At 37.1% G+C, this 23,035-nt stretch overlaps 1 protein-coding gene across 1 annotated transcript; it reads left to right on the top strand.

Moving 5' to 3' along the window:
- Positions 1 to 817: 817 nt before the first annotated feature.
- On the top strand, positions 818 to 9,454 carry LOC107481506 (uncharacterized). Its single transcript, XM_052261898.1, has 8 exons — positions 818 to 1,151; positions 3,886 to 4,307; positions 5,274 to 5,351; positions 5,585 to 6,042; positions 6,131 to 6,257; positions 7,164 to 7,442; positions 8,597 to 8,704; positions 8,801 to 9,454. The coding sequence occupies exons 1-8, from the start codon at positions 818 to 820 to the stop codon at positions 9,452 to 9,454; spliced, it is 2,460 nt and encodes an 819-aa protein (XP_052117858.1).
- Positions 9,455 to 23,035: the final 13,581 nt, after the last annotated feature.

Raw genomic sequence — 23,035 nt, 5'->3', positions numbered from 1 at the left:
CATAGACCTAGGGAGAGTGAAACAGAGACAAGGAGAAAGATCGGTAGCATTTATCAAGAGATATAGAGATCAAGCTTTACTTTGTATAGACACTCTCCCAGAGTCACAATTGGTGTACGGGTGTATTAAAAATGTGGAAGACGGATCCCAAATTTATCTTTTTCACTACAAGAAAAAGCGTGTTTATCGACGGCAAAAATCGACGGTTATTTCTGCCGTCGATAATTTTCGACGGCCTGCTGTCGATATTACTAAAAAAAATAATTAAAAATAAAAATATTAAAATCGACGGCCTTGTCGTCGATATTTTTATAATGCATTAATTTATTTCCCTATTATCGTCATATTAGAGGTGCAGAAAATAAAATCGACGAAGATCGCGTCTATTTTATTATTTTAAATATCGACAACATTGCCGTCGATAAATTTAAACGGTCTAGATTACCTTCTAAAATAGGATGAATGGTCTAAATTTAATCTATATAATAGACGCCATATGTGTTGTTTTTTTATATTAAAATCGACGAATGTGTCGTCTATTTTATTATTTTAAGTATCGACAACCATGCCGTCGATAAATTTGAACGATCTAGATTACTTTCTAAAATGGAATGAACGGTCTAAATTTAAGCTATATAATAGACGCTAGATATGTTGTTTTTTTATATTAAAATCAACGATTTTGTCGTCTATTTTATTATTTAAAATATCGACACCTTTGCCGTCGATAAATGTGAATAAAATCGACAGACCGGCCGTCGATTTTTATCACTAAAAACACATTTTCTCAACTCCTGCTTCCAAAGTTCAGAAACGCATGTCTTCCTGCGTGAACCCCCCTTCCAAAGTTCAGAACGCAAACTTACCCAAATTCAAGCATGTATTCTTCGCTTTCTCTTCACCACCGCCTCCGTCCGACACCACCACCGGCGACCACCATCGCCTACCCTCTCTCTCTTCCTTCTTCTCTTTCTTCCCCATTTCTCCATTTTTTCGTTCCTGCATGCGACACCCCTGTTCGTGGAGTCACTCTCTGTCCGCGTCTTCAAGCACCGACAAGCAACCACCAGCGGCGGCGACCTTCTGTGCCACTGCGAGATCACCTCCACCCCACCGCCTCTCCGTTCTTCTTCCTCCTTTCATCAATGCAGGTTCCCTTCCCCTGTTCCCTGTCTTTCTTTTCTTTATTTTCACTGCTTTTTAATTCTGTTTTTAGAAATTTTGGTTAGGCTTAGGTTTGTTAAAACTTCTGTTTCTGGACTGAAATTGTTGTTGGCTGTATCTTTCTGAAATTACTGGGTTGAATGTTGCTTAGATTAAACTGAAATTTACTGTTTTGAACTCTACACACCACTTGTTCGGAGAAATGCCTGAATGGAATTTTTGTATGTAAGGCTTTATTATTATGATTATTATTAGGTTTATTTTTTCAATTTTATAATATTTTGATAGAGTAAAATAGTAAATAGTGAATTGTATCTAGCTAGGGAAGAATCTAATAACAAGAATTATATTGATTAGAACGAATGGGTGATATTTGGAATTTACCACAGGAGGAAGGAGGTATCATAGCTGCTTTGAAATTAAGCTATGGTCAAAGAATTGAAAATAGAAATTTCTAATCATATAGAAAGAAGGACAAAGGTGATGGTATAATTATAGATCTTGATAACAAAAATACAATTTTAAAGTTTTAATCCCTTGTCTTGAGTTTTGACTTTAGGAACACAATGTTCCCATTTAAAAAGCTTAATAGACAGTGGAAGAAAAAAGGAAGAGTGTGTAGCTGTTTTAGAGAGTAATAGAAAGGTCAAAGAATAAAAGGAGGAGAAAAATTGGAGAACAGCAGAGTTAGCTGCTTTGATTTGATATGTTTTAGATTAAATGAAATTAAAATTCATAAATTCAGAAGTTGAAGGGATTTTATAACAAAAAGTAGCACATGCAGTTAAGCAGGGCATGAAAATGAATCCTCCATATGTTAATTAATCGTATAATATAAATAGAATCTTGTTATTTGTTATTTATTTATTATTATTTTAATAATACAATACTATCTTCTGTTATTATATATATGTCTATGTCTATAATCACTTCCCAAGCAAACTAATCAAACCCCCATATCTTTTAAGTGGGTGTTTACTTTTTAACCGATTATTCCATTGAGTGTGGCTTAAGTCACATGCCTTCAAAGATTATGCACTTTCTCATCATTTTTTTGATATATTTGCCATGGATGAGTGATCCATTATTTAGTGGGGCTATCATCACAGGACACAGATCATAGATTTATCTATTTATAATTATGGATCAGTGATTTTAAAGCTAATATATTGTTATTTGGCAATCACTAATCAGCAATCTGATTATGCAAACAGTAATCACTCTCCTTCCTTTTTGAAGTAACTAGTTATAGTGGATAATCATGTTTGCATTAACTAATTATGGGAAAAAAAAGAATTCAATTAATTGAACCCAAAATCATAAATTTCTCTCAGGTTCTTTCAGACAGTAAGATCAAGACTAATTGGACAGAGTTGTTGCTAGGCCTCACAAAATTTCTGATGTAATTATGTGCTGTCATACTCATATAACATTATCACAAACCTATATGGCACATTTTTTGACATAGACAAAATGAAAGGCATTTCATAATTTGCTTTCAATACAGTTCTTTGATTGCTTCTCTAAGGTGCTCAACTGTATCTCATTTTGGTTTTCAACTACTTTATAAAGTCATCCCACGTCAAATTACTTGTATATTTCTGAATAATATTCAATTTGTATGTTTGCTTCATGAAGATATACAATTATTTATCCTTGAAACTAGCAGGAAATTTAGAGTTATATCTAGAGTTATATCTATAGATTGCAATGATTCCCTTTTCCTAACTATATATTTTGATTTTCTAACAACAACATATACATTTGAAGCAGCTTTCTTAAAAGATTCCCTCTCTCTCTGGTGCTGCAAAGTTAGTGTTTCCTATGACCAGGTACACTACCCTTTTCATTTCTTCAATTATTGCTTGCTGTAATTTCAGCTTAGGTATTAGCAATTGCCAACTTCTGCTTATTCTTCATGTGTTGATTTTGCAATTTGTTATGATATTCGGTTACTGATTAAGCATTTTGTTACTAGCTGATTCTGTTTTCTGGTTTAGCTTCTTGGAGCTTAGTTAGTTTTCTGCTTCTTTGTGAAGTATGAGAAATCATCAATATTGAAAGAATATTCAGTTTTCTGCTACCGAACTCAAGATTCTGATATACTCTTTTGCAATATTTGATATTTCTATGCAGCATTTCACAGTGGGAATTGTAGTGGTGTGGGTCAATAGAATCTTTTGATCAAAGAAACAATAGTGGAGTATTTGGTTCTTCAGCATATACACTATCACAAAGTATTGGTAGAGTTTAAGACTCCCAAAAAAGGTATTCAAGGTTTAACCTTCTACTTTTTTATTTATTATGCATGCTTATCTATACTTACTTATGTATGCTTGTTTGTGTAAACCATTCATAGTGAAAGTATAAATTATATTGATGATAAGATTTATTTGTTGTGGTTTCTCGTTGAATAAAAAAATTAAAAAGTGAATATTATCCCTTTGATATGTAGGAAATTAAATTCATTAATAATGGAAAACCAGAACCGAAGTTGGATGTATGATAGAACGTATGATCAGAGGCGGGGTCTTAAACCCAGTTTTATTAAAGGGGTAAATGAATTTGTGGATGTGTGTACTAGAACTCATGAATTTCTCAGAGGAGGTTTAGTTAGGTGTCCATGTGCCAGATGTCAATGTGGGACGTTTAAACAGTTGATCGACATTAAGATTGATCTATATACTCATGGGTTTAAACCTAATTATTGGGTTTGGACAGAGCATGGAGAAGAGATACCCACAGAGAATCAGATTAGGATAGAAGAAGATATTGAAAGTAGCTCTGAATTAGGTGGTGTTACATGGGAAGAAAATTTTGATCGTTATCATGAGATGGTTGTTGATGCTTTGCAACCTGAGTTTCACATGTACATGCAACCAACAATGGAGGAACCAAATCGAGATGCCAAGAGATTTTATGACCTCTTAGATTCAGTTAGTAAACCCTTGTGGGAAAATTGTATCCATTCACGATTGTCACTTCCTAGTAGGATGCTGAGTATAAAATCAGAGGGAAACCAATCTCAGGGATCTTTTGACCAGTGGGCAACTTTGTTTAGAGAAATGCAAACAACTCCAAATGAAATTCCTGCTAATTACTATGAAGCTAAGAAAATTGTTTCCCAACTTGGGTTTAAGGAGGTTAAAATAGATTGTTGTGTCAATGGTTGTATGATATATTACAAAGAGGACAAAGATCTTAGACAATGTAAATTTTGTGGGGAGCAGAGATTTAAGCCTAGGAAGGGAAAAAATAAAGAGGTGCCATATAAAAGAATGGATTATTTGCCATTGATTCCAAGGCTACAAAGGTTGTATGCATCAATGAGTACTGCCCCTCATATGTTGAAAATTATTAGCATTCTTACGTGTTTCTAATCAGTCGCTAATTTGGCTTCACTGAATCATATATAATATAATCAACCCCACTAAAAGAAATAATGTTGATATATAAGTTGCTAATTATATTATCACATTTATCCATAATTATATTATCACATTTATCCATAATATCCATAATATAGACCAACATGCTATAAGGTTGCAATTAAAAATGCTGTTCTTTGATCATGGTGTGGTATCAGTATCTGTTTCCCACTTTCCATTCAAATAATAAATTAACCTGCAATATCTGGCCAAAAAAATGAATTTCATGAACCATAATCTAATCTGATGGAATTTACTATTTTTGGATGTAACAAAATAGAGTAGGAAATGAAGTTAAACCTGACATCATGTTTTCAATAGTAACAAGTGTACTAATAGTACTTATACACGTTCGAATTTAAATGTAGAAAAATAACAAACTATATAGTATAAAAAATAGTATCATATTCATAGTAAATAACAAACTATAATAAATGATTACATTAAGAATCCTAGTAAAATAAAGAAATAATAGGTGGGGTGTGATGAATATGATTTATGGGTTTTGTTAGGAGCAGCAGATGTTATTATCAGGATCCTGTTGTGTATAATTGTGTCGGCTGGAGGGAAACCAGAGATGCACAATAAGACAATAGAAAGAGCAACCAGATAAATCAAAATAAGTATTAATTTCTTGAACAAATTGATCTGGTTGCTGCACTATGCATAATGTATTGGAAGCATGAAAGAGATAATGGGAAACCAGATTCTGCTATCAAAATAGAATTAGTTGAAGTTAGTTATGAATTTCCAGATATAGTAATTTAGTTATGTTAGTTACTATGGCAGTTGATGAAGACTAATTGATATATATATATAGCCTCTGACTTAGGTAGAAGACTCGAGGCTTGTAATAATTTTCCAAATACTAAATCGAACTTCAGATTCATTTTTTATTGCTTTCTATTCTCTTCTTCCTCTGCTATTCATTTTTTAATTGCATTTTACTTTAATTAGTATGGATAATAACTTGCTTATTTTAATGTGTACAGGATATGGTTGGTAGAGACGGAGATCGCGGCCGTGGCCGTGGCCGTGGCCGAGGCCGAGGCCGAAAGGGGAGGCCTAGGCTTTCTACTGATCAGCCCCTTGACTTGCATGCGGATCCATACTCTCTCGTTGGGTCATCATCTGACACGACTGCTCCAACCAATGGGAGACCGCCACCTATTGCTACTACTACCCCCTCCCTTCAGGAGCCTCAGATACAAATGATGCCTACTCCGGGTGTGCCAAGATCATGCACTCAACAAGCCAATGAACCTTCCAATACTGCCTCACATGGTGTGCAGAGTGATCCAGCTATTGTAGCTCCCAGTCGACCAGGATCTTGTGGGGAAAGACAAACCACATCTAATAGTACCCAAGATGCTCAGGGTCAAGGAGCATCCACTGCCACTGGTCACTCCAGCACAAGTGCTCCAAAGCTTAGATATGATGGTGTCAAATGGTTTGTTATTTGCTTTAAATTTTATGAATAGCATGTCTCATTTTTACTAAGTAATATGTTATTATCATTTTTTTGGTTTTTGATGTAGTTGGCACCCACCTAAGCTTGGATTGAAGTGTATTTCTCAGGTTTTTAAGGAAAACTACAACAAGCCTTGGCTGAGTTTTGATGAGGCAGATGATGATATTCGGAAAATATGGTGGACTGAGTGGAGGGTAAATTTTATCTACCTTGTTTTACTGTGTTAATGAACTCTCTTCTGCTTCATTTGATTATTAAAGCCTAATATTGTTGAAGTTTACCCCTGCTGCCATCCATGTGCAAACCTTTGATTTGAATTTAAATCTTCACAAACATCAAACATGACACCCATTGGATTCTCGACAATAGTACTATTAAACTTGTGACTAGCCCAATCATGTGTAGTTGTGTACAAAGTTATGCATATCTATTATTATGCTTCTCTGTTTCACTTTTTTTTAATTATTTTCTGTGTGGTATGAGAGAGAGAGATAGAGAGAGAGAGAGAGAGAGAGAAAAAGAGAGGGTGTGTGGGTGTGTTTGAGTGTGGTGTTAGTGTTGAGAGAGCGTAGCTGTCTGTCTGCTTGCTTGCTTTTCCCTAATTTATGACTAAAAGTGACTTATGAGAGAGAGCAAGTGTGTGTGTATATGTGCAACTGTGCATTGCAAATTGAAACTAGTTGCAGGATAAAGCTTATATATAATTGATGGCTTATATATAATTGTACCATAGACCTAAAGTTGTGGCTTTTGAGCTCTGAAGGATCATGTCTACAATCTAAATTAATAGCTTTCTTTAATTTAATTATTACCTTAATTTTTTCAACATTGTCTTAGATGAAACTAGGCACTCAACTCGAACTAGAAAAAAGATCAGCATATTTAGATGATTTTCACTACATGATTGTATTATCTAAACCTCATTATTGTTTTTCGTTTTATCTTAATATTTTACATAATTTTGCTATTAGAGAGAATTCTGATATCTTTAGATTATTATTACTTGTTAAACTCAGCACTACTTGTTATTTATTTATCAGTAAAATAAATTTGTATCTGTTCAGAGGCTAAATTTTATTCCAATGATTTTTTTAAAATAGAAATGCTTTGACATTATTGATACGGAAGAGGATGATATCTATCAAGCTTGGAGGTTTAGGGCTGCCAAGCGCTTGCGAGGTATGCTCCATGCCATTCGCAAAAAAGGTGCCCGTCCATATTGGATCCCACCAGAAGTTCTTGGTGAATTGATGAGACGTTGGAACACTGATGCCTATAGACAATTACAGGCGAGAAATACAGCTGCCAGGAAATCGACTCGAGGTACTTCTCTTCATACTACAGGAGGCACCACCTTTCCAGAAGCGAGGTTACGCTTAGTAAGTTGCTTATAGAATTTGTAATTTATATTTATATTATACAGAATTTGAATATAAATTGATAAAATAAATAATATGTATTTGCATGCACTATACATAGAAAGGACACAGTAGATAGCCTGCTTTATAATTCCTACTAATTATAAACAGAATACTTGGAAGGAGTGTGTGACACCAGATTGAAACAATTTCATTAGGAGTGAAAGTAGATCATATTATCTTGACAAGGATTTATGATCTAACATGACTTAGTTAATACATTGGTGATGAATAAGGTGATTTTTATTGTGTATATGAATCATCATCACACTTCATGCTGATATCATGAAGCTGCTATTTTCCAAATATACAAAGATGAGAGCTTTTTGTTTTGCTAGCAAGCACAGTGGGAAGTGGGAACTGCACATAACATATCTCCCATCCCTCACATGAAAACAAAGCAATCATCAATTATTTCTTTGGAAGAGGGAGTTTAACTGATTTCCTTGGCCCATTTGCTGGACCCCACATTATTTATTTATTTATATAATTAATCAATTATTAAATCTTGCAGGAGAAAGAAACAAGTACATTAAACATTTAACAATGAACTGCTACTTTGCTTATAACTTTTCCAACCATTAATCTTGGTTTTCTTCTGATTTAGTAAGTCAGCACCGAGCAATAATATTTATTCCATTAAAGTAGACATCATTATTTTGTCTCTTATGACTAAGCCAAGGTTTTCTAACTCCAATTATGATCATGCTTCATAGTTAATTATTATGCTTATGCATGTAAGAGTGTTACTTAATTACTGTATGCAGTCTTCTAAGTAAGTCATTATCTATTTATCTTGTGCTTCATGAATTGCAAGACATGATGTTGGGGGCCATTGAAGGGTACCTAAGTACCTTTTTTTTATTATGGCATAATGATCAATTTGGATTATTACTGAAGTAGACATATGCTCTATAAGTTGGTACCAAAAGAGAGTGAAATCTGGTTATGCTTTGGTAAGCCTTAATCAATAGAGAGTGAAATCTGTTCTTAATAATGATCTTGATCTAGTTTCTTCTTGAATTGATGCAAACTGCTGAGTTTTATTTTCTGCTTAATCAATTGCTTAGTACAATACATCCCATATTACATGATAATTTGGTTACATTATGAAGAATCATTCGCTTGGAAGACAATCACGTATGGATGGGTTTTTTGAGCACACTCATACTCGCAAAGAGGATAGGACTCAATGGGTTGATGAACACTCCCGAAAGACAAAGGTAACTTACCTTTATTAATTGTAACTATTTTGTTATCTAATTATTATACATTATTAATACTTATAGTAGTTTATCAATAATTTCTCCTCATTGTAGGATATATTTCAAGAGCGTATGTTTCAGGCTGACCAAGAGCAGCAGGCTGCTATAGAGGCTGGTGTAATTGATCCACCGCCTGTCTCTGAGGAAAGCATATGGATTGAGACAGTGGGTGGAAAACGAAGAGGTAGGGTATATGGCATGGGTGAGGTAAGGGACTCTTCCATGGTGCGGCCTCGAGTTGATGGGCCAACCACAACCACCAGCGCTGATGTTTTGGATCTTAGAGAACGAATCATAATACTCAATAGGGAAGTTGAACAATATGCCGCTAAATATAGAGAGCTTGAAGACCGCTACCAAAGGGAGAAAAGAGAGTGGCAACAGACTGTTGAATCCTTGCGTGAGGATCTCAACACCAGTAACTCACAGATGGATCAATTTAGTCATCAGTTGAGCAGTTTGACTGAGTATGTGAGAGCCATGGGTCCTAGTAGTTCTGGATCACGTGTTCCCTCACCTCTTCCTTTTACTTTCCCAAGCTCCCAGAAAAGCACAGCCCCAGCCCCAGTCCCAACCCCAACCCCAGGTAGAAAACTTCCACCTATTCTGCAGCGACCAGGACAACCACAGAGTTCTCAAAGGGAGGATGATTCTGACGACGATTTTGATGACTCAGATGATTATTTAGACGAGTATATTTATATTTAAAAGTTTATTTGTCTTGTTATCTAATATTCTGTTTAAATTTTATTTTATATTTAAAAGTTTATTTGTATTAATGGTTTACTATTTTTCAAATAGAAAAAATGAACTAAAACATATAACTATTAAAATCGACGGCAACGTTGTCGATTTTATTCAAGTCTATATCGACGGCTTTTGCGTCGACTTTATTAAACATATTATAGACAACAATGATGTTGATTTTATTAAGTTAAATATCGACGGCAATAGTGTCGATTTTATTCAAGCATATATCGACGGCTTTGCGTCGATTTTATTAAACATATTATAGACAGCAGTGTGGTTGATTTTATTAAGTTAAATATCGACAAAAAGGCTGTCGATTTTATTAAATCAATTATCGACAAAGAAGACGTCGATTTTAAATAATAATATCGACGGCAATGTTGTCGATTTTATTAAGAATGTAAAATTCTCACACCCATATTACAGACGGAATGGACGTCGATTTTATTAGATTATTATCGACGGCTATTTAAGCCGTCGATTTTATTAGCATTTTGAAAAATCGACAGGTTTTATAGCGACCAACTGCGCCGTTTATTTTGCCGTCGAATTTCAATATTATCGACGGCTAAGCCGTCGATTTGGTCGTCGATTTTAATGACGTTTCTTGTAGTGTTTATGAGCAACATAAACACTTTCTCTGAGATCTTAAAGAGGGTGTCTGACATAACCGAGGTAGTGAAGCGTAATGGAAGGAGATCTAAAGAAATTTTCCCTCTGGAGGTGTGTGCTGCTGATGGCACAAGCAGAAGGCGTTCCTATTCTAGGGGTCCTAACAGGAGCAGTCCTCCACCCCCGCTACTCCTCTCCAGAGCTCAGGCCATGGTTGTCGTAAATGGATGGTTTGAGGATGGAACATTAAATCCCAGAACAGATAGAGAGCCACCAACTCCTGAAGACTTGAGAAACCCAAAATATTGCATGGTACACCGGAATAAGAGCCATAGATTGACTGATTATTATGTGGTAAGGACAATGTTTTATAGGCAAGGAAGCGAAGATACTCCTAAATAGAGAACAAAACCAAGAAGGTGTAAAAAACACTCCTTTTCCTCAACACGATATTGGAATAATAGGTGTTGAAGGAGAGGTAATGCTAACAAAGATCATAGATGAAGCAGAAGAGATGGTCACCATGGAGGAGTCCTTGGATGAAGACACATTGGCAAGAGGTCTTTTGAAGTCTCGAGGGTGTAGAATCATGTTCAACCAACTTGGCTTGGAATCCCACATTTAGAAAGAGGCGGATAGAACTCTAATAGAAGTCATTCAGAAGCAAGAAAAAAGTCTTTGGGGGTGTCAACGCTCCACTCACAAGATTAGCAAAGGCCCACGCAAATGCCTTGGTGTTTCGGGACTCTGACTCATTTAATGGGGAGTTCTACCATAATAAATCATTGTACGTGGAAGCAGTCATAGAAGGCATGAAGGTCAGAAGGGCCTTGGTGGATGCTAGATCGGGGATAAATATCATACCCACTCATATATTTCTAGAAATGGGAGGTTCTGCTAATCAGATAAGGCCTATTCAAGTAGGGCTCAATGCTTTTAATAGAGCGGGTGTGAAATCTAGAGGGTGTGTTAATGTTGTATTGGAAGTTGGCCCCATAAAGACCAATAATAAGTTTCATATGGTGGATGGAAGCTCTAGCTTCCACATCTTACTGGGACATCCATGGATTCATTTACATCGGTGCGTTCCCTCAAGTTGGCATCAATGCATAAAGTCTAGCTGGAGAGGGAAGGATATTAGCATCTCAGCCACTGTAACACCCTTTGATGTAGGAGAAGCACATTTAGTAGATGTGAGTTTTTATGAAGAGCTTGCATTACTAGGAGTCAACAAAATAAGGCCTATGGGGGAATGCCCCATCGGAACACCCAGACGTAAAGGAGCACGAAAGAATGCCCTAATAGAGGAAGGACCAAAAGGCAGGAAACAACAATCGAAGATCTAGGACATCGTAAGAAAACTCTCCTAGGTGGAGGGTATAGGTGGTATGTTGGTGTGCAGAATTTAACTTTGCACAACTAAACCAGCAAGTGCACTGGGTCATCCAAGTAATACCTGAGTGAGTCAGGGTCGATCCCACGAGGATTGTCGGCTTGGATCACACAATGGTTATCTTGTAAATCTTAGTTAGGCGGATAGAAAAGTTGGTTGGTTGTTTAAGCGCATAAAAGTAAAATAAAGATAACGTTACTCAGTAATTGTGAATTCAATGATAAGAAGATGGTTAAGACTTTGGAGATGCTTTGTTCTTCTGGATCAATACTCTCTTACTGTCTACTCCAACTGTGAATGATTTCTTCTATAACAAGCTGTATGTGATCATCGCCGGTTGAGAGGCCGCCAATCTTCCTCTAGGCTGAACACCAGGTTTAGTGCGCATCCAGTCTGAATGAGGGTGAAGCTCCTTCAGTTCATCCCCTTGGTGATCCTATACGTGCTTGGGCTTGTAGTGCAAAAATCTACTTTCGAGGCCCACTTGGTGAGTGTTTGGGCTGAGCTAAGGGTGTCTCCACGTGCTAGTAGGGCTTTTGGGTGTTGAACGCCCACTTTGGACTCCCCTTTGGGCGTTGGATGCCAGTTGCTCCCTTTTGGGCGTCCAATGCCAGGAAGGGGGTAGATGGCTGGTGTTGAACGCCAGTTTTGAGCCTTCATCTCCAAAGACAAGTATAGACTGTTATATATTGCAAAAATTTCGGGATGTTAGCTTTTCATAGCTGTTGAGAACGATCCATTTGGATATTCGTAGCTGCAGAAATGCTTGCTTGAATGCACGGAGGTCAGATCCTGACAGCATCTGCTACGCTTTCTTTGCCTCTGAATTAGACTTCGTTAAAACTCTCAAATTTCAGTCAGAAAATACCCGAAATCACCATAAAACACAAAAACTCAGTAAAATCTAAAAATGTGAATTTTACATCAAAACCTATGAAAATATAATAAAACTTAAACAAAACATAACAAAAACTATATGAAAATGATGTCAAAAAGTGTATAAAATATCCGCTCATCATATGTCCTATAGGAACTCGGGGGTCCAGTGGAGAAAAGTCACCAGAACTCCCCTGGCCCCGACATCCTAAATGTACAAGAGAAATAACATCTTCAAAACAACATAGGAAATGCCCCTCTCCAACTCCAAGATGAAGTAAAGTAGAAGGAGGAAGAATTGGAAGAGATTAATTTATGGACTGAAGAACACCCAAGACCTTTGTTCGTGGGAAAAGCTCTAGGGGAGAGGGAGAAAAAGAATTTGATAGCGCTACTAACAGCGTTCAGAGATGTGTTCGCTTGGAACTATGACGAAATGCCAGGGTTAGACCCAAATCTAGTAACCCACAATTTAGCTGTGAGGAAAGGAGCAACCTCTGTCAAGCAACCTCCTAGAAAATTCTCCAATGAAATAGAAGCTCAAGTAAAGAAATAAAATGAAAAGCTACTCGCAGCCAAATTCATCAAACCAATACAACACCCCTCTTGGTTATCCAACATAGTACTAATGAAAAAGAAAAATGGGTAGATCCGGTGTGTGAATTTTAGGGATCTAAACAAAGCTTGCCCCAAGGATGATTTTCCTCTGCCAGATATTGATTGAATGGTAGATGCTACAGTCGGATTTAAAAGGTTCTCCTTGATGGATGGATTTAGTGGGTACAACCAAATTAGAATGGCTCCGGAAGATGAAGAAAAGACAGCATTTCGAATACCCGTAGGCAATTTTTACTATACTGTCCTGCCTTGTGGCTTAAAGAATGCTAGAGCAACCTACCAAAGAGCCATGACTACTATATTCCATGACATAATGCATGACTTTATGGAATACTATGTAATTGATTTGGTTGTCAAGTCAACATCCGAGAAGTAACACACAGAACACTTCAGAGCTGTGTTCACTAGATGTAGAAAGTATAGACTCAAGATGAACCCCATGAAATACGCCTTTGGGGTGTCATGTGGAAGGTTCTTGGGATTCAGAGTCCACGAAGGAGGCATTTTGGTTGACGAGAATAAGAATAAAATTATCCAAGACATGGAACCCTCGAAAGACTTCAAGGGACTCCAAAAGTTCATACGCAAGTTGGGGTACATTCGAAGGTTCATATCAGCATTAGGGGAGCTCTTAGGACCCTAAGACTTTTGTTAAAAGAGAAGAACACGTTTAAGTGGGAACAACACCACCAAGCTGTGATGGACAAGATCAAGGGTGTTCTCACATCCACTCATACCATGACTTCCCCTCAACCTGGTGCACCATTGAAGGTATACTTAGCGGTAGGAGAAGAATCAATTAGCGGGTTAATTGCACAAGAAGGTGAAGGCAAAGAGAAACCCACCGCCTATGTCAGTAGAGCCATGAAAGGTCTAGAACAAAGATACTCCTTACCAGAGAAACGTTGCCTCGCTCTGGTGTACGTCTCACAAAGATACCGACATTACTTCCAAGCACACCAAGTATAAGTTGTATCAAAAAATTAAGGCCTCCAATTTTTAATCAAAAAGCCAATGTTGACCGAAAAAATGAGTCGTTGGGCACTCCTAATAAGCGAATATGATGTGAAATGGGTAACACCTACCACCATTAAGAGCCAAGATTTGGCTGACCTCTTGTCAATTTGTCCTAGAAAAGCAACTATTCAAGAGTTGTCATATCAAATTCCAAGAACAATAGAGATTGTTCATCCTTGCAATGAAGAGGAAACATAGACCCTCATGTTTGACGAAATACCCTCGAATCCACAAGGAGGGGCAGGAGTCGTCCTTACAGACTCCCATGGAAGAAATCTATCTTTCATGTTTCGATTGGATTTCTCTTGCACTAACAATGAGGCAGAGTATGAAGCACTAATGCTCGGTCTAAAGATGGCTCAAGAAATTGGCATCAAGAAACTCCATTTTAAAGGAGACTCAAACCTGATAATACAACATATCCAGGGAGGGTAAGACACAAAGGAAAAAAGTCTGGCCTTATGCAGAGAACAAGTTTAGTGCATGATGAATGTATTGGACAATATTTCATTTGAGCATGTACCCCGAACAGAAAACAAGAATGCGGATGCTCTAGCAATATTAGGGAGTAGAGTCACCATTCAAAATGGACAACATGCTTTAGAATACCGTATAACTGAAGGTTCTGCCAGAGAAGAAAGGATGTCAATGGAAGGAAAAACCAATGATTAGCGAACGCCTATACATGAACAGCTCAGAACGCTCAACATCACCAAAGAAACAAGAGGATTTTTCCTCCTCAATGGGAAAATGTTCAAAAAAAAGTAATGATGGACTCCTTATGAAATATGTAGGAGAAGAGGAAGGGAAAGAAAAAGCAGAACAACTGCATGGAGCCACATGTGGAGAAGAGAGCCCTGGTTTGTACCGAAGGCTCTAGAGGTGGGATATTTATTGGCCAAAAATAAAGTCTTATTGTAATGAATTACAAGCTTTCAACAAGGCTTGTCAAGAAATAAAAGAAATTACGTAGATATGTAATGTTCACAATTGGAAACAACTTATCGTAGAATACCTTGATGCTGGAGTTTTGCCTTCAGAAAAAATAGAAGTTGAGAGATTGAAGAAGAAATCAGAATGCTACTTCTTACAGAAAGGTGAGTTGTTCAAAAAGAGTTTTACTGGGGAGATGCTAAAATGCATTTGAGATGAATAAAAAGACAAAGTCTTGGAAGAAGTCCATCAAGGTGTATGTGGAAGACACCAAGAAGGAAGGGCGTTGTGGTATGAACTAATTCGGATCGGCTATTATTGGCCAAAATGAAGGAAGATGCAATCAACTGGGCCAAGAGGTGTCCACAATGCCAAAAGCCTGAAAAATTGATACATGCGCCAAGCGTGCAGAAGAACAGCCTCAAAACACCATACCCCTTCTATACATGGGCTGTAGATTTTGTGGGATCGATCAACCCCCCCATCAATGGGAAAGAAATGGATTCAAGTTGCAACAGAAAATTTCACCAAGTGGGTGGAGGCTTTGGCCGTCAGGGAAGCAAATGCTGAAGCAACAGTGAGATTTATCAAAGAAAATAAAATATGTAGGTTCGGGCAGCCAAGTGTTCTAGTGTCCGACAATGGAACCCACTTTGTTAATCAAAGAGTGTGGGTGTTCTTGAACAGTACCAAATTAAACATCACAAGTTTTTCCCCTACTACCCGAAAGGCAATGGCCAGGCATAGGCTACTAACAAGAGCCTTTTGAAAATACTCACAAAGATGGTGACCGACGCCCATAAGGATTGGAGTGAATACCTACCACTTGCTCTTTAGGCTTATAGAGCAACTAGACATGGAACAACCGGAGTAACACCCTTCTCGTTGGTTTATGGGGTTGAAGTTGTACTGCCAGCAGAGATTGAAGTACGCACCGCCAGGATGTTGTTAGATGAAGCAAGGGATCATGAAGCTGAGTTGCAAGAATTGGAAGAAAAAAGAGAAGTTGTGGGAAGCAAGATGGAAGAATACCACCGGAGACTAGCATTAGCTTATGACAAGCATGTTCAACCCAGGGTGTTCCTTGAGGGGGATCTAGTACTAAAATCAGTAGACGTAGTAATGAGGAAGATGTCTTTGCTAAAATGGACTCCCAAATGGGAGGGTCCTTACATTGTTTCTGAAGTACCCCCCCAACGGACACTACATCCTGCTGGACCCAGATAATGGAACAACCACCGGCCCCATCAATTTCAAGTATGTTAAGAAGTACTATGCCTAATTTCAGCTTTAGGAGTTATAATTTCAATTCCAAAAGGCTTATTTATCAAGAGCCAATGTTTATGTTATATTATCCTGCAATGCATGAAAAAAGTGCATTAGAAATTATACACTCAAAAGTTATAAATGATGCATTTTAAGAAATTTTCAGTACAAAATATTTTTAAAAAGTGAAGTGTCCCACCCTCCAAGCTCAAAAAAAAAGAGAGAGAGAGAGAGCATAAATAGGGTAAGAAAGTTCTAGGTACCTTCGTTCTTTAGCCTAAAAAAAGACAGAGAAAAAATAGCAGTAGATAATCCTGCTCTTCTTAGAATCATACCCTCCCCGTGCAAAAAAAAGTGTGTATCCAAAATAAAATGATCACATAAGCAGGTACAAAAAAATAAAACCCCTGGAGGAGTATGCATAGTATAAAAAAGGGAGAAGCATAACACTCGTGTATAATGAAAGTCATAGAAGTAGCAGGACAAAAAAATACTTTATCAAAATGTTGCATATTTTACAAAATAAAGTGCTGAAAAACTATCACAGCCACAAAATATCATTGTAAGAAATCACAGAAGAAGCAGCCTCCTTATGTTTAGCCAATTGCTCTCGCTCCAGGCTGACGCTGGCTAACCTAGCCTTCATGGTGTCCAGTTCAGACGTAATCTTGTCAACATTTTCTTGAAGAGTAGAAACATCAGAAGAGAGAACATTGTACTCTTTAGACAATAATTCTTCTCTGGCAAGATCAGGTACCCCAGGTGGAGGCTCAAATTTAGCAGAAAGATTCTCAAGCCAATTGATGACAGGTCATCTTATGCTAGTTTCACAAGCATTTTTTATTTGTTTCATTAGGTTTTATGCACTTTCTTGCACAATAAGTAAGTGATTGGAGTGAAATTTTATGTTTATCTTGATTCAATTAAACATCATTAATTTTATACAAAATCATGAGATTTATGCAAGAATTAGGTGATTATTATGAATGATGCAAAACTTTGTGATTTTGGTGAGACTTTGATTGCCTGTTTGGTTGATTTCAGGTAAAAAAATGAAGAGAAAGATATGCAGTGCAGAGTAACACTACGCTCAAATAGAGAACGCCACACTCTTTAGAAACGCACATGCGTACGCGTGCATGACGCATATGCATGGATGTGATTGGCGCTCATTCACAAAGGGAGCGCTACGTTAATTAAGTGAGTGGTTTTGAGCAAATTTGAATTTGGGATTGAAAGTTTCACAACCGACTCGCACGCGTACATGACGTGCACGCGTCGATGGATCATCTGGGATGAAGCACGCTTACGCGTGGATGGCGCGGAAGCTTGGAATCAAAATTTTGCTATCCACGCACATGCGCAGAGGATGCGTACGCGTGGGCAGCGTTCATGATGCCAACATAGTGCTCATTTAAAGAACACTATCAAGGACGCGCACGCGTGAGTGGTGCACGCAAGCATGATGGAAGCTGAAGACGGCAATGACGCGTACGCATATGTGATGCGTACACGTCGATATACAAAAATACAAAGGAACGCACGGGCGCAAAGCACGCTTACGCGTGATGGGCATTCAACGAGCAATGGTGTGCACGCGCAGTTGACGCGTACGCGTGGGTGAATGAACACTACGCTCTCTTTCAGAACACTACGTTCCCCTGGAAGCTGCAACCAAGTACCCATCTCTGATCCACTTCATAAAAGGCCCAAAAGCCCACTCCAAGTACTGGATGACAGAATTGAAAAGTGTATAAATAGAGAAGAATTTGATTTCATTAGAGAGCTTTCTTTTCTTTTTTTAGAATTTTAGAAGTTGAGATCGGATCTGAGTTTTCTTTCTGTTTTCCTCTTCTTTTGCACTCTTTCTTTTCTGATCTGGTGTGGAGGTTTGGTCTTAGTTTTCTTTCTGTCTTTCTTATTCTGCAATTTTCCATTTCTATTTTAGAATTTTAGATTTGATCTTAGTTTTCTTTCTGTTTTTCTTCTTCTATAATCTTTCTTTTCTGTCTTCGTATTGAGACCCTGATTTATCAATTTCCCTTGAATTCCTTCACTTTAGAGTTCTCTGATTTACTGCAATCTACATTTTTTAGTTCTATTTTGATTCCCAACACCAAATTCCTTTTATTCTTCATGCAATTTAAGTTTTCTGGAAATTTAGATTCTGTAATTTAAATTACTTCCACTTTAAGTTTCAGTTATTTACTTTTCTTGCAATTTAAATTTCAGCTCTTTTAAATTTCTTGCACTTTAAGTTTCAGTTTTTTTACCTTTCTTTCAATTTAAGTTTTAGCTCTTTTAATTTCTTGTACTCTAAGTTTCAGCCATTTAAGCTTCCTGCAATTTACTTTTCTGTCAATTTTCATTCTACACTCTAGCTTACTTGTAAATTTCCTTTCTGTTAATCAATTTTCACCCAATTTATCAAATATTTGCTTAACTAAATTCATCACCATACTAAAGTTGCTTAATCCATCAATCCCTGTGGGATCGACCTCACTTCTTTGAGTTTTACTGCTTGATGCGACCCGGTACACTTGCCGGTGAGTTTGTGTGGAATCGAGTTTCCCTAATCACCAATGACCACTAAATTTAAATAACTTAAGGTTATTTAGATGATTTTCTACCATATTTTTATGAGTACCCCACAAGTCTGCAAGGGAGTGCAAAGTAAAAAAACCCCATGCATCCAGAAAAGCTTGATACCCAAACTTCTTGAAAAGGCAGTTTAGGTCATTTGGAAGCAGGAAGGAAGGAGCCCGGGATGCAATCTCCGATAACAAATTCTTCGTATCACCATCGAAATGCTCAAACTCATCACGGACAGAAATTAAAAAGCAAAACAAACAATGGAACACACCAGAAGAAGCACTAGCTGAGGGTTCCTTTGTGATATTAGAAGTGCTCGAAACTTGAAAGATGGACTCAACATGAGCAAACAGTATGAGCAAAATCATGTATGCAAATCACAAAATAATAAAAAAAGGAATGGAGGAGAACAGTTGTACCTGCACTAGGAAATACTGTTCGGATAGGAGTAACATCACTTCTAGTAGGATCCGCTTGGCAGGTAACACCCGGCTCATGTCAACATTATTCTTAGAATGCTTGTGGGCCATCTCGAACAACATCTTAGGTAGTACCCTCATCAGGGACGTCGCCAACAACAAATGAATTAGGAGAGTCCCCACTGACCCTTTCTTAGGAGTTCTCATCACCTACATTTATCGGATCAGAAGGTGTATTCGAAATCATTTTCATTTTACCCAAAAGACGATGGGATCTACGCTCCACAGCACTTCTATATAAGCTAGCCACAGCCTTACCAGGAGACTGTGATGACTTAACAAGGTAAGCAGTGGCAGAAGAACCCTTAGCTTTTACTCTCGAGGAAGGAGAAATTCCTGAGCCAGTGGAAATTGGTGAAGGTGTAGCATCAATGGAAGGCCTAGGTGATTTTTTAAGAAACCTGTTTGCAACCTTAACATTTGAACTCTCTGCTTTACTGCGCTTGACCACTTTAAATCATCAGATTTTCTCTTTGAAGAAGGTGGATGTTTATAACACCTGGCGTCAAAGTCTACAAAACACCAGCACAAAAGATACAGCAATCAAACACACAAAGCCCAAAAAAAAAGAGGAGAGAGAGACGAAAAAGAAGTGAAGAAACAAAAAAAAGAATCAGCAAAGAGCAAATATTACTTGTAATGGTCGAAGGAGAAACGTTGCCAGTCATGAAGTATGGATCCTTGGTCAAAATTGGAATAAATGATCTGACATCTGGAATGGAAGTACCATCATATTACCTAATATGCTTCTTCATACATATAAGGTAATCCACATACTCCATTGTAACACCCCCATCCCTATCAAGAGGAACAACCAATCAAGGATTGTACTCCGGGAATTCTTTTTGAAATAGAACCTTTTTCATTAAATTTTTCGGTGAAAAAAAAATATGCTCCACATTCTTTGGATCTTGATCCCACCTTAGTTGGCGACTTACCCTATCAGGACGGTAGATCACTGGATAGATAAAAGCTCCACAATGGAAGTCCCTATCCATAACAATCAAACCAGGAAGGGGGTAGGAAAAGTACACAGAAGCCAAAACGTCATAAGCCCCTTTCTTGCCAATGGAAACATCATTGCGGTCATGTTCAAGATCAGCAGAATATATACGATAAATAATCGATGCACTAGGCTGGTAAGAGGTTACGTACGAGCGAAAACAAAAATTCTCCTCCAAATCAATAACATCCGCAAAAGATTTGGAAGGATGAGCTGAACCCCAAATCCAAGCATGAGGACTTGCCTTCTTATCTGGAAGAATTATAGGGGGCTTATGGAAGGGAGCAAACTGAGAGAACCGCTCAAAAAGAAAGAGTTGAAGAAATATTTTGTCAATGAAAGCCAATACTGGAAAGCGACCATGAGCAATCTTGAGTTGCTCAGAAAATTGATCAAGCTATGTATATAAACTGTCAAGATACAGAGAAGTCAATGGCAGACGTTCTCCTCCAGCAAAAATACATATTTACTTAACCAATAAGCGACAAAAATAGCTTCTCTAAGATCTGAAGGAACAGTAGGAGCAGGGACAAACTCACTATTGAGGAAATCACCAAAGAAATAACGAGACCAATTAGAGTAAAAATACTTAACAGTAATCTTCTTCTTCTTGGAATCTTTCTTGTTGCCAACCACCACTTTTCCTTTCGAAGACCCACGAGTCTTTGGAGGAAGATTTCTTAACGCGCCTACTATTGGACAACTCTTTTGCATATTGAACAGTATCACTTTAAACTCATTTGAAGATGTCTAACAAGCTTAAACAAATCAGGATCTGGGCGAAGAAGAGTGAGATCTACACTGCCAAACACCGACAGTTGAAAAAAAACCACAACATCTTCTAAAGTGGGTAAAAACTCACCCCAAGAAGTCAGAAAAGTATGAGTCTGAGAACACCACCTCTACCAAAGTAAACTCATATCTTATCCATTTCGTTGAACACCCAAGCCTGTCGAAAAGAAATCAATTAGTCCTTCTTCAATGTATAGCAACAAAGTAAAGAAATGATAAGAGTCAATTAATGTGATAGATGGTAGAGAACAACCAACCTACAGATGTGCAGATAGCCTCAACAACACCATCAAATTTTAATCTCATCACAAAACTACCACCATCCTCAAACAATACTGTGAATAACCACTTTTGCCAAACCTTATTCACGTGAGCAGCTGCCTCAGATTTGAAAGATGTCCATGGAAATTCTTGGTGCTTCAAACTAGAATAAAGTAGAGTAGGACCCACTTGATATGAAGGCTTCTCAACAAATTCACCTAAAACTCTACAATCTAAAGAATCAAAGCCGGGTTTCATAGTTTTACCCGTACCTAACAATGAGTCAGAGGAAGGAAGGTCCAAAAAGGTTTCTTAATCAAAGTAGGATCCACAAAGTAGCTCTATTATCTGATGGTTTAACCCAAGATTGGGGGATAGATTCAGAAAATTTGAGGGCAAATTCTTGAGGAACATCGTTCATATCATCCATAGAAGAGTCAGTACCCAAATTATTACTAAAATCCTCTGGGTCACTATCCACTATCTCAGCAAGTTTCACACAAGGTATGACAACAAAAAGAAACAATTCCTTAAAAAAAAGGGTAAAGAAGGAGAACAACAACAACAAAATAGAGTGAATATCAAGATCACATGAATAATAATGACAAAAATACTGAAAAAAATAAAGGAGAATATTGCAGAACACTCAAGAAATTCTGTAAAAAAGCCAGAGTATCGCATGTCAACCAAGGAGTTCTCAAATGAAATAAAAAGCAAAGGTATGAAAATTATTCATCATATTCTTTACTTGAGAAGGCCAGTAACTCCTCATATCTTCACAATATCGTATTTCATTTGGTGAAGCATATGAAAACATTACAAGACATTATACGTTTATAGCTTTGAAAGAATACGAATATTGAACACTAGTAAATTGCTTTAATTGAAAAAGTTTATAAACAAATTACTTATAACTGTGCTATACTAAAAAAAATAAAATTAAAATTATTTTTATTTTTAAATATCTATTTTATAGTTACAAATGAATATTGTTCATAAATTTTAATTCAATTTCTTTTTTTATTTTGTGATGTCATTGGAAACATATATAAATTAGGATATAACATCTAAAGTTGTAAGGTGAAAGATCTTTATCAAAAAATCTCTATAGCGAATTTCAAAATTAGCAATCCAATATACATGAGGCTGAGAGGGATTACATGAGAACGAAGACAAAGAACATAATAACAAGGATTCAGAGTAACAAGAGTACGAATGATGATCAAAGTTCAGAATCACACAAATTCAGAATAACAAAAGTTTAGAATAATACCAAAAATGTCAAATATACAATAGCAGATATTCAAGTGCTAGAATTTCATACAAGAAAATAGGAGTACACATTATATGACAAAAAAGAAGCAAGGCTGAAAACAAAAGGAAGAAAAGAAGAAAAATAATCTTACCATGTAAGAAGACAAAGTGAGGTTGAATGTGGGAGTGCCCATTGCCCTAAGAAAAACTTCCAATTGTTGAAGAAGACAGAAAGTTTGGATGGTGGTGGTGATAGCAGTGATGGTACTGAAAAATACTACCCTGTAGAAAAATGTCCTAGCAGAGATGATGATGAACATCCTCTCTCCTATCCTTTTGGGTGTTTCTCTCTCTTTATGACTCTCTCCAAACTCAGGTACTCAAATTTAAAACACGTCCAATTAAAAGGATAAGAGTTTCTCCCTTCTCATTTCTTCAAAATA

This window comes from Arachis duranensis, chromosome 1 (assembly GCF_000817695.3).
Source record: "Arachis duranensis cultivar V14167 chromosome 1, aradu.V14167.gnm2.J7QH, whole genome shotgun sequence".
NCBI lineage: Eukaryota > Viridiplantae > Streptophyta > Magnoliopsida > Fabales > Fabaceae > Arachis > Arachis duranensis.
Note: the sequence above shows the minus strand (reverse complement) of the source record. Positions and strands in the feature narration are given on the sequence as shown.